This window comes from Echinops telfairi, unplaced genomic scaffold (assembly GCF_000313985.2).
Source record: "Echinops telfairi isolate 266 unplaced genomic scaffold, ASM31398v2 ScPeMD7_1;HRSCAF=3_0, whole genome shotgun sequence".
NCBI classification, from domain to species: domain Eukaryota; kingdom Metazoa; phylum Chordata; class Mammalia; order Afrosoricida; family Tenrecidae; genus Echinops; species Echinops telfairi.
Genome location: NW_022103896.1, coordinates 89,827,122 through 89,845,521, shown reverse-complemented (window position 1 = coordinate 89,845,521; position 18,400 = coordinate 89,827,122). Strand labels below are relative to the sequence as shown.

At 37.4% G+C, this 18,400-nt stretch overlaps 1 protein-coding gene across 3 annotated transcripts in view; it reads right to left on the bottom strand.

Annotated features, from left to right (window-relative positions):
* Positions 1 to 18,400, bottom strand: part of CHD7 (chromodomain helicase DNA binding protein 7) — a 198,306-nt gene that overhangs the window by 57,296 nt on the left and 122,610 nt on the right. For all 3 annotated transcript variants that reach the window (XM_004697580.3, XM_045286272.1, XM_045286254.1), the window contains exons 7-9: positions 8,316 to 8,430; positions 4,733 to 4,816; positions 88 to 225 (exon numbers count right to left, since the gene is read on the bottom strand). In XM_004697580.3, coding sequence (XP_004697637.1) covers positions 88 to 225; positions 4,733 to 4,816; positions 8,316 to 8,430 — 337 coding nt within the window. The remainder of the gene's footprint in view (positions 1 to 87; positions 226 to 4,732; positions 4,817 to 8,315; positions 8,431 to 18,400) is intronic.

Here is an 18,400-nt window from a genome sequence, read left to right as displayed (position 1 = left end):
ATATAATAAATTCCATTAGCAGTGTCTCGAAGACCAAATCATTACGCTATTTTCAAATTAAATCTTGTACCTTAGACCAATTCTTACCACACGCTCTGTTTCCGGCTCCCTAGACATGAGTTTTTCAAATTCTTCGATCTTGGCCTGGTCTATATCTTTCCTCAGCTCCCATGTGCTATCTTCATAAGGAAGCGAACACCACTTCACCAAGTAGTGAGTGACAGGCTGGGCCAGGGACAGAGATCAAAAGTTAGGGGCCATAGATTAAGTTTTAAAATTCTAACTCCTGGTTACAATCTCAAATCAAATTTACAAACAATGAAAAGCCCAAAAGTATGAAGAAATAGCCAGTAAGTAATCAGATCTGAATTTGAGCCTGACTCTTACAAGAGGGTGAGTCTAAAAGTATTTCTAGTGGGGTTCTAGTTGGTATGCGCATAGGTGTATTCCAAACAAAATGGATTTAAGGATGTGTGTGTGTGATCTGTGATCAGTGGGTGGTTGCAGAGAAGTTCTCTGATGAACAGTCTGCCATTTGACTTAGTGTTGTTAGGGTGCCTTCTCTGTGTTTTCACCAAATAAGGTTCATTCAAAACAGTGGCTTTCCAGGGAAACTGCAGCCCCATTTACATTCTAGAGAGATCAGCTCAGAAAGTAATGGCAACTGTTTTTGGGGGGAACTCTGAAGGGGTAATACTGACAGGTTTTTTTTGGTTTGGTTTGGTTTTTGTGAAGGATTCAGGACAATTACAGGGCTTATTTAGAAGAAGCTTTAAGATAACTAAAAATTGCATTGGTGTGAAAAGAGGTATCAGGACAGTGGCACCAAGAACTTCTTTTTCAAAGATAATGCTCCTGCTCATTCTTTGAAAGTAGCAATGGTTGTGCTATAAGAGGAATAGCAATGGTTATCCTACAAGAGTTTCATCGAGAAACCTTCATCCATCTGCCCTGGAGTCCTCGTTTTGTCCTTCGTCTTTCATTTTGATCCTAAAATTCAACCTGTTAAAGGATCAGGATATGAGTCCCTTAAGGATGTCAACATTGCTCTTTGGACACAGTATAAAAGGAAAAGTTGAGAATTCTTTAGGAAAGGGTTAGAGATATGGAAACACCATCTTTAGAAATGTGTATACCTATATGAGTTTGGAAGTTATTGGGCTTTGTTTCAAACCTCCTGTTTTTTGAGGTTGCCCAGTAACAGGTAACTTAAGACTACCGTATATTTTTCTAGCTTTTAAAGAACCGTCTTAGCCCTGCAGACACAGTTCTGCCATAGTGAATGGATGTTTCTGAATGTTGTGCCCTGTTTCTACCCTCACTATTTCCTTAAACAAGATACAGGGCACACCCCATGAATCTTGTCTAACAATCTTCTCTACTATACATGAATAGTCCCCTTATCTTAAATAGTATTTTAAGTACTTGACCACTGGCTAGTTTAATGACAGAATTACCAAAGGCTGCATGCAAGTTATGTATATCATCTATCAAATAGTCGATAATACTGCCACTAAAGTAGGACAGGGATTTATATAAACCTTAGATATATGAATGGATTTTGAACTCTTAACCTTAATCCCAAAGCTAAGATCAATTCTTAAGCTGTGGCCCTGCATGATACAGCCCCTCATGAAGGGAGCACGGATATTATGTGTTACAGCAAAGTATGATAAAGGGATTAGATGACACCCAACTATCCGAAAGAACAGCATCAGGAACCTTAAAAGCTTATCTTAAAGCAAGCAGCCACCTCAGTGGGTTGTCAGCTAAGCCCAAAAAGAACAAGGACACCAGTGTGTGTGAGAGAGATCCAAGGATAAATAATAAGATACAAGATAAATAATAAATAAATAATAAAATACTAAAGGAGGGAATTATATTAGAGCTTAAATTCTGAGCATCCTGTTTGCAGAAGGCTGTGCATGACAATGAAAGCCCAAAATTCATTTGCAGAGTCCTCAAGGAGATTAGCCTCCACTAAATATCCCCATACCATTGGCCATTGAATTATGTTAATAAATTTATATAAATTAAGATAATAAATTAAATTAAAAATGAAAAAGATGTGTTATTACCACAGATGTGGTAATAGATGGACCTAGATGGAGACTATATTAAGAAACCAGTTTCACAGTTTAGTATTTTTTGTGTTACAAATATTTCTACAATTTTTAACACCACTTTCTTAGTTACTCTCTTATATGCAACCACATATTTAAGTATCTGAATCAGACATAAGATAAAATGCCTATGTGTATATAAATGGCTAATTTCTTAAAGAATGAGACATAAGCTTAAATGTATTATGATTTCTACCTTTCCTATGAAAAATAATGTTTATACGGAATCACCGAAATAATTTATTTTCAGTTCCAGAAATGTAGACAGCAAAGTATCTTTTGATCAGTAGGATTTCCTTTGTCTTTCTCTAAAGAACTTTCTAAAGGAGCCCTGGTGGCGTAGTGGTTACTTGCTGTGCTGAGATCCACAAGGTTAGTAGCTCAATACCACCAGCTACTCCACAGGAGAAAGATGGGGCTTTCTACTCTTGTAATCAGTTATGGTCTCGGATACTCACAGGGGCAGTTCTGCCCTGTCATACGGGTCAATAGGAGTCACCATTGCTACGAGTCAATGGCACTGAGTCGCTTTTGTTTTTAAAGAATACTCTGGCTTATGAATCTTCATTTCATCATCAAAGTACCCTGACCATCTGGTTGTCGTGTTAAAAATATATGCTGTGCTTTGTAAATATGCTATGAAGGTAAAATATCTGAAATAAAACTAGAAGGATAAACATCACATCGCATCCCTTAATATCTGGGTCATCACAATTTCCTTATGTGAAATCTGAAGTAAAATGAGGATCCTTCATAGACTCTCACTAGAGTTTTTAGACAAGCTATCAAAACCCAAACAATTTCTGTATAAAGCTATAATTATATGAAGTAAGGCTGACAGAACTCATGCTGAAAAAATAGTTGACTAGACACAATGCTTGGCTAGACAAATGTTTATTCTTATTCTAGCAAGTCCTTTACACATCACAAGGTTTTGTGCAAAGAAATGAGAATACCAAGATTGGGATCTCAAAAAGAGAAATACTTGATATTACCATCTGTGGATCAACATTAAACATAATTGATCAACTTCGCTAAGGATGTCCAATGGTAAGTAACATTAAACTCCATTCTGTTAAAAGAGCACTGCTCTATATAGAAGAAAAATTCATTCTACATGAAAGATTTGTACCAAATTTAATTGATTCTTTATTTTTTATACTCTGAACCTGGATAAAATATATTGGCTTCATATTAAAAACTGATTTTAAAAAATCTCACATACTAAATGTAAAACACATTAAGTGTTATTAAGTCAAAACCCAGTGGTGTCACTAGGGAAGTACTGGGGATGTAGAATGTATCAGGTTACTTTAGTGGAGGAGTGACACCAAAATATCTATTAAATTTTTGTGCAGTATTTCTGGAAAAATACTGGTAGGTCGGTATATTAACAACTGGGCTGCTAACAGCCATGTCAGCAGTTCTAATCCATCAGCTGTGCCATGAGAGAAAGATGTGGCTGTTTGCTCCCACAAAGATTTTAACCCTCAGAAATCAAAGGGAACACTGTCATTATGGGTCGGAATCAATTCATGGCAGTTCTGGATATTAGTTATAAAGGACAAAAATATTTTTCAAAAGCCCAGCTGACAATGTCAATATACCTACAAAATGTTATGTTAATTTACTTTGGAACCTTCTAATACACTCCTGTCAGGGCTATTATCATTACAATGGTGCTTTGAATGATGTGGTTTTGTTTGTTGTTTAGATGGCTGATGGTTGTTTTATAGCTGATTTTGTCCATTTTTGTGGTATTTTAGTCAAAATATGTGATTATTAGTATTTGTGAACCGATATATATAATTCACTTTGGGGGAGGGGGGAATGAAATAATTAAAGGAAAAAAAAAAATGAAACCCACTGCTGTCCCTGAGTCAATTCTGACTCATAGCAACCCTTATATAGCATTTTAGAAGCTGTGCATCTTCACAGGGACAGGTAGCTTCCTTCAGCATTCTACCAAATTCAAAGGAGAAAATTCAAAACAGTGTTTCCTTTCACTCAGTTACTAAAAAGGTTATAATACAGAAAGATTTTACAAATACAATTTTATTAGTATTCATATAGTCTAAGAAATATTGCATCAAAGCCACTTAGAACTATACTGCATATAATTCTATGATTGAACTTTATAGTAAGTATTACTAGGGATTCTGCATAGTACATTAAGGGAGAAGGTCCATGGGTGAGAGTGGGGCTTGGCAGACATGGGATACACCATGAGTTACCACCCTTTGACACTAATCTTAAAAAAATGTCACTGTCAAAATTAACACTAAGTCAGTAAATTGCAGTTAAATTTGTACAAGTACACCACAGCGCAAGGCTCTGGGACCAGGTCTACATCTTCTACACATCATCTTCCATAAACACAAATATGCTGTCTGAACCTCAATTCGAATGCTTTTTCTTTCTTTCATTAATTATTTTATTGGGGGGTTCTTACAAATCTTACAACAACCCATCATTCAATTGTTTTAAGTACACTTGTACATATGTTGCCAGCAACATTTCCAAAACATTTTCTTTCTATTTGAGCCCTTGGTATCAGCTCCTCTTTTCCCCCCTCCCTCAACCTCCCGTCTGAATTGGTCTTCAGTTACCTCTCCCTGATCATCTGTGCTGCATGTAAAGTCCATGATCCGGTCCACCTCCACATAATCTGGATTAAAAAGCTCATCCTCAATCTGAACCAAACAGAGAAAAACAATTAAAACACTTATTCATTTCCTGAAATTAAAGACCATTTCATTTCTCGCCAGGCAGTATTATTTTGTGTCATCAAAACAAACCCCAAACTCACTGCCATCGAGTCAATTCCATAGGACAGAGGGTTTCCAAGACTGCAGTTCTTTATGGTAGACAGTAGGCTGTCTACACCCTAGGTTGGAGCTGCTGGCGGCTTTGAACTGCTGACCTGGCAATTAGCAGCCCAATGAGTAACCACTATGCCAACGGAGATCCCATTTTGGGTCACAACAATATAAATTTTCTTTGGGGCAAACTCTAATATATTTTTAATTTAAATGCTATAATTTTGCAAAATCATTTCCCATGAGGAAATCAGATTTCTCAGACTTTATTAACTGGTTCTTTTAATTACTATGTGAAACCTTTTACTGTGAGAGAATGTTTAAGAATATTTTAAATGAAGTGTGAAATTACAATTTACTAATGAACATTCCAAAAGACTTATGGTATGCAATACATTTAGCATTCTCAAAACTACAGCTTACAATAAGGAATGTGAGTTGTGCACACAGAGAGGTACTGGAGTATCACAATCACTGGATTTGTTTGACATGTTATAGCATCTCCAGAATGATAGTCAAAAGGCTAAAATCATTGGTAATATTTTTACATTTCAGTGTGAAAAGTTTATGTATGTTATCCTTTGCCAAACACTAGTAGTGTCTGTTTTAGAATCTGGTAGTTAATATAAAAGTTCTAATGATTTATTTATATTGAACATAGAATGTTTGAGTCAAATTATTAAGAATATAGAAAAGAAGTTAAAACAACTGGGTCATGTAGCCAATATGTTAACTGTCTTTACAAAATTAAAGTAATATAACTTGCTTCCAAAGTTATCTAGCACAAAAGAATATAAGACCCAAAGGGAAGTTAGAGACTGAATCAAACTTTAAAGAAGTCAGGATCAGATTAATTTGCAAATGTTAGAAAACAAGATACAATGCTGAGCATTCCTCCTGATTAAATGATGAATAATACAGCTATAAAAATATCTTGAATAATTAGAAATTATTTAAATGCCATTCTTAATCTATGAACTGCAGGTTAAAAAAATAACTATTTAGTCAGTTAACTCAAGGATAGAGATTATCCTCTGGGATAGTATGGCCCATTTAAAATGCCCGGCTTAGAGCATTATTTCAACTGCCTTAAATTTTTACATACCGATGGATTCAGAAGCCAAAACGTTGATTGAGATGTTCAGTTAATTTAAAAGATTAATATTTAAATGTAAAGTCATTACTAAAAGTGTCTAGATTTAGGTCCATAATACATGTGTATTATTCATAGGCAACGTAAACACTAAAATTTTCCATAAACAATTTGGTTTTGAAGGGAAGAACTCTCTTTAGACAATTTGTCAATAAATATAAGCTTTAATATTCAGTATCAAATTAAAATCTTTAACTTCTCTGAGACACTTCTGCCTCTGAGTAAATTATGCCATTAATTTAAATTATGTGATTAATTTTCTAGTTTAAACGATCTTTTGAATACACTTAGGCTGCAGTGGCTTGCAAGGAAACTTAAGGTAAAACAAACAATGAAAGGGCAGCAAAAATCCCCCACAGAGTACCTGAAATTATGACTATGTATAAATACAATAAATGGGGATATGTGTGTTATGTAAGTAAAAGAGAGAGAGAAAAAGGATTGTTATCCAGTTCTGCTAACCCATATACTATCTTTCAGGCTCAGATGTAAGCTAGGTACATTCAGGATAGAATTTAAGATGTCTAGTTGTCAAGTTAACAGCAAGACAATGTATTTCAACCATGGTATAGGTTACAAATACAGATGGACTCAAAACAGATAAGACTACTTGTAAATAGTCAGCCAGAGTCAGGCACAATTCCCTAATGTGTATATGACTAAAGGACGCAGAGTCCATGGAAACTTAACACAAATGACCAGGATTTCAAAACAGGGGGAAATTATCATTGAACTGAGATTGATGGGTGAGGTTTGAACCATCAAACCCACTAGCCATTCCTTAGGAGACAGATGAGGTTGTGTGTTCCTGTAAAGACTTACAACCTCAGAAACCCTCTATAGGACCACTATGAGTATTATTAACTCAATGGAAATGGGTTTGTTTTTTGGTTTGGTTAATACATACATGAAAGGTTAGCTAGGCATACCTATTTCTTTCTAAAAGAAGGCTAATGATTTCAGCTTGCCCATGGTCAGAAGTGGGAGAAAGATGGGCTCTCTACTCCCGTAAACAGTTACAGTCTTAGAAATGAGAAGGTCACAGGGGTAGGTCTACCCTGTCCCTACAGGGTCATGATAGCCAGCATCAACTTGATGCAGCAAAATATCACAACAATTTAACTCAGGTTTCATAAAGAGAGGCAAGGAAAAGAAAAACAAAAAACTTCATAGTATTTTCCTGGTAATAGTACTTTCAAAAAAAGAATCGCCTTATTGTTCTCCAAGATGTAAAAAATGAGTCATAGCGAGTAATTCCATTCCCCTTCCCGGGAGCAACTGCATGACAAAATAACCCAATACTCAGAATAACATAGGTTATTATATAAACATAAGTTCCATATAAGAACAGAACCTGATCTCCTATAATCTGCTGGCTGGAAATCAAGTTCCAGGGTATACACTTGAAACTGAGATTATTAGAATTATATTCTATCTTGCTCTCCCATCTTCAAAACGGGACAAGAGAAGTAGATTCTTAAACAAGCATTAATATGCATCACGTGAGACAGTTTATATTATTTTAGCTCTTTTATGAAAAGGGAGAGTGACATATAAACAAGTTTATCTTTCAGTGTTAGGTTTTTTATCCACTTGAGATTTACAAGTGAAATTAGTATGTTGACCAGAGGTCCAGAGACCCCAGTAAGCCGCTGGGGTGGTGGTGGAGGAAAAAAAAGAGTTGACTTCAGTGGAATGGAAACTGGCACTCTCTTGAAAGTTGTAGGTATGGTCACCTTGTCATAATTCACAACCAAAAGGGAGGCCTTGGCAGAGAGACCATACTATCACCTACATTATAGCACATAGTGGACACTCTAATGTCAGGTTGGCTTGATTTTTTTTTTGCATATGTCTTCCCCAATGGAAGTTTTACATCAGCAACTTGGATTTATTATTTTAATGTACAGTTTTAACTAACTTTCAATCCGATTTTTATCTGCTTACTTTTAACATCATCTACTAATTGCTTTCATTACCAGGCTTCAATCACACCAGCACTACTGTTTCTACACAAGAGCATAAAGACGTTGAGACTAAGCAACAGGAAGACTGAGAAATGTCCTGTTTACAAATTCTGAAGTGATAACCAGTTACCCAAACGAAAGAAACAGAGCTAAACGAGGCGAATAAGTTTTAAAATTACAGTGAACTAAAATTCAAAACGCAGAATATTTTAATAAAGCAAATACTGTATACAATTAACTAGATCCGCCATACCTCTGAAAGAAATTTGTTCTGGCCCTGCTTTGCCTTAAATCGTTTAATCTTTTGTTGAATTCTCTTATCTTTTTCCAGATCTTCTACAGACGCCCATTGACAATGTAGGTAAGAGCTAAAAGAGTAAAAGAAAATTCTGAAAACATGCAAAATCGGTATTTTTATCATGTATGTTCCTTATTAATAAAAAATTAGCTAAATATATCACTAGCAAAATAAACTGTTTAACTAATTACTCATAGAGCCTGCTAAGTAGCATTCAGTGTAACCAATAATGTCTGAAAATAAGAAGAAAAAATTGATGTTAGTGCCTGAATTTTGTCTTCTGTCTCAAGCCTCCAGTTCTCTTATTCCTTACCCATAAACACAGTAGCAAGTGGTGGTCTTAAGTTGTATTGCATTTCAACATTTTAATACCAAACAGTGTGGCCTTAATGATAAATTCATGTTTTGAGCAGCCTCTTATCATTGAGAATAAAAGGTTTTCATAAAGTTAAAAGAATTCAAATTTAAACTATTAATTCTTTGGAGATAAAGGTATATTGTACCCATGATTTCGTCCTATTCTACTACGTCTAAAGGCACAGCTTAGTCCTTCTAGAACAGTTGGGGAGGAAAAGATCACCATGTCTCCCCACCAGTTCCTATTCAGTCCTGTAGACCCTGTACATGTTTTCACCTTGTATTACCTACCTAACCCCTACTCCTGACAAGTCTGAATGCTTCAGTTTACCACCCATCTTCTCTGGGCACATGTTGTGTCATCCCTAAACTTGAATCCATTCTGCCCAGGGGCTCACAGGTACATAATTGCTTTATCTTTTTACTGTTTTTGACTGTTAAATTTTTAATGGCAACTTTAACATTCTTTTGCTTGGCAATACAATATACTTTTATACCATCACCTACTTTCGGGACCCAGTAGCCATGACTGCCTAATTTCTCTTTTTGGCCATGACATGGAAAGGAAACAAGATGCATGAATGTTTAACTCTTTCAAACTCAACAGAAGAATGATGTAGTCTGGACTAAGCCCCCAGTGAATCCCCTCTAACCAGAGTTGAGGAACATGAATGGCATTTCCATCAGACAGAGCTTTGTAAACTCGATTATGGCAGATGTAGTCCAATTGAAACTTACTACCTTATAAATTGATATCTTTTTGACCCATTTTAAGGTTGTTTCATTAAAAAAATAAAAGTGAAGAGGAAATACACATAAATTAAACCTTGGATGAGCCACTTCTGACCATAGACCAGGGATGTGAACAGCCTTGCTATCATGCACAGTGCAATACAAAGTGGATTTTTGTAAATACAATTAGGTAAAAATCTAATACCTTATCATTTGATCTCCCTCCTTTTGACCCATTTTTATTTATTCTTGTTTTTAATATTTCCAGCTTTCTTTTTGATTGAGGTTTTTCTCTGGTTTATGTTGTTGTTTTGTTTTGTTTGGTGCATATTTACCTATATATAAAATCCAGGCTAGGTAAATCTAGAGAGACAGTAACTGGATGAATGGTTTTCTGGAGGTGCAGCAGGGGAGTTGGGGGAAATGGGGAGCTAATTACAATGGGTACAAGAAGGAAGAAAATGTTCTAGCACTGGTTACACTGATGATGGCACAACTCTTTAATATGATTTAACTATTGAGTGGTATGACATGTGAATTGTGTCACTATAACTATTTAAGATAAATAGGTAAATAAACGCAACAAAAAATCAGGTAGTCTTAACAAATGAGTTGATATGAAAAATGTTTATGATACTGAGTATGGTATCATTTGTATTTATATAACATCTATTAACATTTTCAAAGGTAAGCCTGATTCAGTACTTCTAGAATTGAATGAGTAGGGAAAGAACCATAAAATGATATCTTATATACTAGGAATTGATGCCATCCTGTGTACACACATACACAGAAAATGCACTACATGAAAAGGCATTGAAATGCACTGAAAAGGCATTGAATTGGGATGTTGATTATTTTATTTTCTATTTCTGAAGTGAAATGAAATTGTTTGGTATCGTTCTTCCATCCATTGTTTTTAACCCTAAACTAGTGATTGGATGAGAGCATGCAACGCAGATGTAGAGAAGTTTACCGTGAGGATTGGTCAGCTTCACTACTCCTCCAAATATAAGTGAGTCACCTTAGAAGTAGGAAGGAAGGAAGAATCCTGTGACCATCAAGAGAGAAGAGTCACTGGTGGAGTATGTGCAAGATCCTGGTCTGAAGTGGCAGAGGCAGCAGAGGCACCACGGGCCATAACACTGAGACCAGGAGGCAGAGCGATAGAGGGGCAGAGCAGCAGGCTTTCCAGCTCCCATAACCAAACAAAGGCAAAAGGACTAAGGTAGTTAGTTTATTGTGCCAACTTGGCCAATTAACACATGTGGGGTTAACTGAAGGGCAGAGGGATAAATGGCCTGGCGAGCCTCGCCTTTCTATTTCTCGGGTCTCTTGCTTTGTGATGGTCGGACCAGGGTGCAGCTGCCTTAGCCAGTTTCCTGCTTTAGCTGGCAAGGCTGACTTCCTGCAAGACATCCCTGAGGAGAAGCCACATGGACCTACCCCGATGCAGCCCTGGGTGCTGGAGCAGCCGTGTGGAGAACCCTGCCAGTACTGACTCAGCTTTCCTCCTGCAGTCGGCGTCATTGCGTCTGTTCTGTGCAATAGAGGAGGACTTTGTGGATTGGTGTCAGACATATGGGTCAATGTTGGACCTGTGTGCTTGGGCAGCACTGGGTTGGGATGTTTTCTTGATGCGCACTTAACCTTTATATAAAACTCTCTCTTATACATGAGTTTCTGTGGATTTGTTTCTCCAAAGTACCCAGACTAACACAAGGACCTTTTAGGCTGAGAGGCCGAAGACCACATACACACAGAGCTGCTGGCTGAAAAAAGGTTCTGAGATAAGCAAGACTGTATCTTATATGTTTCCTGATCCTGACTTGTGGTAACCTATTAATTTCCCTAGTAATATCCCACCCACCCACTCACCCTACCCCACCCCACCCCCAACAACCAAAAGCATTGTCTGTGAGTTCTGGGATGCCATCAGAACGGATTACTGATGTAAGCAAAGAAGCAGAGTGACATGGGAGGGGCGACTGATGTCCACAGAGGGTAGGTAAAAGAAGGGTGGATGGTGGAGACCTGCCCAATCCTATCTTGTGGCAACGAGCCTTGGGCTGGTGTAGTGTTGTTTGCCCCTTCCTACTGAAACTGGCGATAATAAGAGGCCCCCACATCATTGTCTCAAATTCCAACTTGTCAGTTCCAAATTTGCTTCTATAATCAGGAGTAATGATAAAAATAATCTAACTACTGATCAAAGAAAGGCACCTGTGTCATTAGCATGCATCTCAGGTGCACGGCAAACACGTTTAAAAGGTAATTGTTGTGGCTACGTGCTAAGACAGGCACTGAAGAAAATGGGGCCAACTGTTGTCTTCATCCTGTGACACCAGCTGAAAATTTTAGCCAATTACTCCACTTTTCAGCCCCTGATAATAACCCACCCTGGAGGCTTTCTGAGAAGAGCGGTCAAAGAGGAAGGTAAAAAGACCAAACAAGAACTGCTATGGCTTAGTAGATGAAAAGGTATTTCTTACTGAGGGAATAGCACTGTAAAGGAGCCTTGGTAGATCAGTGGGTTATACATAAGGTAACAGGTTTGAAACCACCAGTTGCTCCTTCAGGGAACAACCAGACAGTTCTACAAAGTTGCTATAAGTTGGAATTGACTCAGTGGCAGTGGGAGAATTTAAAATGTCAGAAATACATCAGTGATATAGCAATAAACCGATAATAAACATATTGTGAAGCTTACAAGAAATTATCTGAAACATTCCTTGCAAATAACACAGTAATGGTTGCAAAGGGAGAGCCAAGCTGCTCAGAGTTTTCTTCTGTTGAACCTGAGTTATTATGAGTTGGAACCAACGACAGGACCCAACGAAAATGATGACTTTAGAAAATAAATTTTCATTTTAAATACCGTTTGTCTTCAAAACCAAGTGAAATATTTATAGCACATCCCAATAAAGTCAATATAGGAAGGCAGTCAAGGAAAAAAAAAAGGAAATTAAAGAATATACCACTGTTCCTACTGATGTAAAATATTAACAAATACAATGATGCACATTAAGAAGATAATGTGTCATGACCAAGTAGGATTTAGTCGAAACCTTAGGATATCTATTTAAAAAAACCACCCAGTATTAATAAATCTAACAAGAAAAATTACACAGATATTCCCACAAATTCTAAGAAAGCCTTTGATAAAATATATTGGGAATTTTAAAAACTCAGAAAAATAGGAACTGATAGGTAGTTTAGTAGCATCACAAAATATATATAGATGTTAGTCTTAAAATTAAAATCTTACTAAAATGAAATACTTCAAGGCTTTTGTCCACTAAGATCATATGTAAAGCCAGGATGCCTACTGTCTCCACTATTACTCAATATTGCTTTCTGTAACATGCAGTTTGTTTACAGAAAAAAATTAAAAGCCACAATTGAAAAATAAGAAGCAAAACTACCTCTATTTACTGACAAAATGATCAGGCACCTGAACAAAGAAATATTTAGAAACTGAATTTAAACAATAATTATAAATGTAACAGGATACACAAGTAATATGCACACATCGACAGCATTAATGCACAACAAACAATAACCAGTTATAAAATATTAGGAAAAACCTCACATTATCAACAGATAAAATACAGAGACTGTTTAACATTTAATAAGGAAAGTATTAACACTTATACTTTTAAAGGCACAAAAGTAGATATGAACAGATAGTCCCCGCTTTTGAATAAATAGCATGCATAACTCATGACCACCCCCCAAAATTTTTAAAATAAATTTAACAAAATCCATATAAAAACATAATTAGGCACCTTAATTTAGCAGGCAAGTTAATATTGAATTTCATATATATAAATAAATAAGTACAATATGCATATAAGTGGATACCCCACAAAAACTCCAGATTTTATGTATTTAAATTTTTTTACAATACCACCTTATCACCTTCAAAGTACTCTCCATTACACCTAATTCATTTGTCAAATCTGTGATTCCATTCTTGAAAACAGCTTTCAAAAACATCTGTTTGGATGGCTGACAGTACCTCCCTCGTATTTTTCTTCATTTCTTCCACATTGTCAAATCGCTGTCCTTTCATGTATGTCCCTCTTCATTTATGGAAACAAAAAGAAGTTGCATGGAGTGAGGTCAGGTGAGTCAAGTGCATAGGGCAAGAGAGGCATGCTGGGTTTTTTTTGGCCAAAACTGGTGCACTGAGATGGCTGCGTGAGCAGGTGCATTGTTGAATGGCAAAACCAGTCCCCCATCTGCCACAAATCAGGCCTTTTTAAATTACACATTGTTATGCAGTCTTTTTAGAACCTCTAAATAGAAAGCTTGAATAACGGTCTGACCTGGTGGAACGAACTCCAAATGCACTACGAGTCCACATTTTAGTCCGTTCATGAAGTTGATGGACGTCCAGAACAAGGTTTGTCATCATTCAACATTTCACCTTTTTTGAAATGAAAAAACCATGCATACACTTGAGATTTTCCCAAAGAGCTGTCCTTGTAGGCTGTGTTCATCACAACAGTTTCTGTGGCATTTTTCCAGAACAGGAAACAAAATGTCACAGCCACACACTGTTCCCTTAAATCGACCGTCACAAAAAAATGAGGTTCAAGGGAAACAGTTTTTATGAAAAAATTCACTGTGACCAGAGAGAAGCTTCCCAAGCGATGTCACTGGGTGTACTAACTCAGAACTAGTCGTTCGGATGCTCGCCTAGCAGGAAAAGTGCATACTAAGAAAGCTCTGCTGCAACCAGTACACTTCCGGCTTTGGGGGGTACCCCCTCTTAAATAATGAAATAATGGCACAAACAATGGCATAGGTAATAACAACATATTAGGACAATCTGGATTTACCACATACTAAAATACACTGTCAAGTTCCTATAAAGGAAAGAGGGCCCCTTGGTGGCACCGCGGTTGGTTACAATGTTGGGCTGATAACCATGAGGCAGGCAACTGAAAACACCAGCAGCGCTGTAGGAGAAAGACACACTTTCTAACCCCTTATGGCGTTCAGCCTCAGAAATCCGCAGGGGTAATTAATTCTACCCTGTCCTCTATGACATCGGCCCAATGGCAGTCAGTTTCTTGTTTGTTTTGTTTTGAATGAGCGTAATACTGTGAGCACAAAATAGAAAGATTAATCAAAGGAAAAGAATGAAGTATAGAAATATGTAATTAAATATATAATTTTAGTACAAGATAAAGTGGCATTGTCAAGCCATTGGTGCAAAGAGAAGACCTTTTAATAATGGTGCCAAACAATAGATAATTATTTGAAAAAGAAAATTAGATTCCTAACTTTCACCATACATAAACATAAACACCAAATAAATTGGGCATATGAACGTAAAATTCGAAGCTATGAAAGTACTGAAAGAAAACCTGGGCAAATTTTCCCTTAGTGTGAGCACAGCCATCAAACGAAACTCACTGCAATCTTGTAGATTTCAACTCACAGTGGCCGCACATAGGTTTTCCAGGACTATAAACCTTTAATGGAGCAGACAGCCTCATCTTTCTCCCAAAGGAGCAGCTGGTGCGTTGGAACTACTGAGTTGCATTTAACAGGCTGATGACTAACCCACAGCATCACCAGGGAACCAAAATGGCCAATGAGTCAGTGCTGAGCAAGGGTGACCCCCTGTGGGTTTCTGACACTGTAGCTGTGAAGTGAATAGGAGCCCCGTCTTTCTCTGGCACCAGGGTACAGAGAATGTTTTCTGGCTAAAGTGACAGCAAAAGGACCATACGTCTAAGTATATAAATTCTTTAAAACATTTAGAACGTCATAAATCCCACAAATAAGTCAAATGTTAACTGAAACTTTGAAAATATAACACATAAGACATATACAGATATAATATCCACACACTATCCACATATCTGAACTATTGAAAATTGAGGCAAGCAAAATAGGAAAATGAAAAAATACATAATACAAAGCAAGATACAAAGTGGCTATTAAAATTTATGGAAAGATGTTCAACCTCATTCATAGAAGAGCAATGTTAATTAAAATGACACTGAGAGACAATTTCTCACCAAAAATGAAAACGTAAAACAACATACTATGTTGGAAAGGCTGTGCGGAAACAGGGGCTCTGATGTCTGTGGATGGGAATTCCAAACTGTTACCAAGTTATGGCATGGAATTTGTCAAGAGGTAATAAAACTACATAGGCAATAACCTTTCCATCTAGTAATAAAAATGCATAGGCATACAACAGTTATAATAGTCCCCACAAAAATACATGGATGTGTAGGTAAATACATATACAAATATATGTATGGGAAGGCAAACATAACTACAACCACATGCATACATAGGTTAATCTGTAGGCATGTATATATTCACGCCTATGCAGTAGTATACACACGCGCATGCACACACAAGAGGTACAGATCTTGAGAAGTGTGGGACTGGTTTACAGAATTAAAAGGCTTACAATCCTGTGGTGAAGCAGCTTCATGGCTCACGAGGTAGAGGAGCTGCTAGGGATCAATGACTGTATCCTTATTGTTAGTAAACCTGATTTGTGGTAACCTGTTGTAACTTCTCTTACATTATGGTTAGGTGCCATCAAGTCGGTTCCGATCCAGAGCTACCTTACGCACAACAGAATGAAACACTGCCTGGTCTGGTGTCACCCTCATAATTGTGACTATGCTTGAACCCACTGTGGCAGCCACTGTGCCAATCCATCTCGAGTGCTGTCCTCTCTTTCATTGTCCCTCGCCTTGGCCAAAGATGATGTCTTTCTCCAGGGAATGGTCTCTCCTGACATGTCCAAAATGTGTAAGATAAATCTCACCATCCTACTAAGGAGCACTCCAGCTGTGCTTCTTCCAAGACAGATTTGTTTGTCCTTTTAGCATTCTCTGGTACTTTCAATGTTCTTCTCCAACACCACAATTCAAATTTACTGATTCTTCTTCAATCTTGTTCTTCAATGTCCAACTTGGACATGCATATGAGGCAAGTAAAAATAACAAGGTTCACATCCTTGCTCTTCAATACTCTAAGGATGTTGTGGTAGTTACATAATCTGTTGTCAATTTGAGACTTAAGAGTGAAGGGGTGGAGTTTAGTCTGTCAATCAGGTCACAGCTTGATGATCTCATCTGGACGTGCTAAGGAGATAAATAGCTTGTTGGAGGGGGAACACACACTCACTCCCTGTGAGATATTTCTGAAGACAAGACACCTGGAGCTGAAGGAGCAACATGGAGACCTCTGTCAGCATTGTGGGGCTTGCACCATCACTGAATCCACAAGACTTTCCACGCACTGGCCTGTGATCTCCATGCACTCAATGGCATTACATGTGTTTTGTGAGTCTGAAGAGGACTTTATAGATTGGTATTTGACATATGGGCTAATATCGGGCTTATGGACTTTATCTGGACTGGGCTGGGATGTTTTCTCAATATAGAATTGTTCTTTTATATAAAGCCCTTTCTATACCCATATGAGTGCCTCAGGATTTGTTTCTCTAGTCAACCCAGATTAACACAGAGGTCTTGTGCAGCAGATTTGCCTAATGCAACACGTTTAATCTCTTGAATGAGGGTTCCATAAGCACTAATTGTGAACCCAAGCAAGACAAAATCCTTGGCAGCTTCAATCTTTTCTCCATTTATCATGATGTTGTGACCTTTTGGTCCATTTGTGAGGATTGGGATCTTTTTTAACTGAGTTGTAAAGCATATTGAAGGCTGCAGTCCTCGATCTTCATCAGCAAGTGCTTCAAGTTCTCCTCACTTTCAGGAAGCAAGATTGTTTCCTTATAACCCCCATTAATGTTTAGTTTGATGTGGCCATTGCAACGAGACAATGTCCAATGCATTGTTGAGAGGACGAGTTGGTAAAGGAGGATGGAAAATGAAGGCTTGTCTGGTCTTCCTGCCTCAGGGCAGTAGGTACTGCATGGGTGAGGAGCTGGATGTTCCTCGGTTGTGTCACCAGAAGGTCAGATGCAGCCCCTGCACCCTTTTTATAGGCCCTAACAGTTCATAAAGATAGTGTTCGACACCAACCTTGGTTTAGTAGCATTTGAAGTCTTAAGAGCTTACGAAAAGTAATCTAAGATAGAACTGTTAGTCTTTACTCATCTGAAGCAAAAGAGAATGAAGGTATGCAGAGACTGAAAAGAAGAAACTAGTCCACAGGACTAATAGCTCAAATAAATCACAGCTTCTTCTAACATAAGACTGAAAGAACTAGATTGTACCCAGCCTCCACTACTGACTACTCTGATCAGTGACATAATAGAAATTCCCAGATAGAAAGAGGAAAATAGGAAAATAAGATTCAAATTCTTAAAATGGACAAGACCTGTTGGTATGATAAAAACCCTGAGACAATTACCCTCACATAGCATTGGTACTAAAGCTAAACCTGAAGGTCACCTTTCAGCCAAATAATAGAGTGGCTTATAAAATTAAAAAACATCATCCGTGAGTAATATGTTCTTTTAAATAATAAATTGTATGAAACCAAGTGGTTGACAATTACCCAAAAGCAAAGAGGCAAAGATGTGGAGCGGGGTGTCAGGGTTGGCGGGGCTAGATCAACAAAAATTGAAGACAAGTCCTATAATCTGATGGCAAGGGAATAGAGTAGCATCAAAAAAAAAAAATGTAAAATGCAAAAGTGTATTATTAGTAAGTTTTATTTGTTTGGTTTTTTTTAAATGTAGGGAGCCCTGGTGGTACTGTCTGGTAAGTGGTAGAATGCTAAGTCCAGATCAGCAGTTCAATCCCACCAACGGGTCGATTCCACCCAGGAAGAAAGATGAGATTGTCTGCTTTCCACCCAGATTTATAGCTTCTGACATCATATACAGGATTTGAGGTGACTTGATGGAAAGAGGTATATGTTAATTCATATATAGATAGATAGATAGATAGATAGATAGATAGATAGATAGATAGATAGATAGATAGATAGATAAT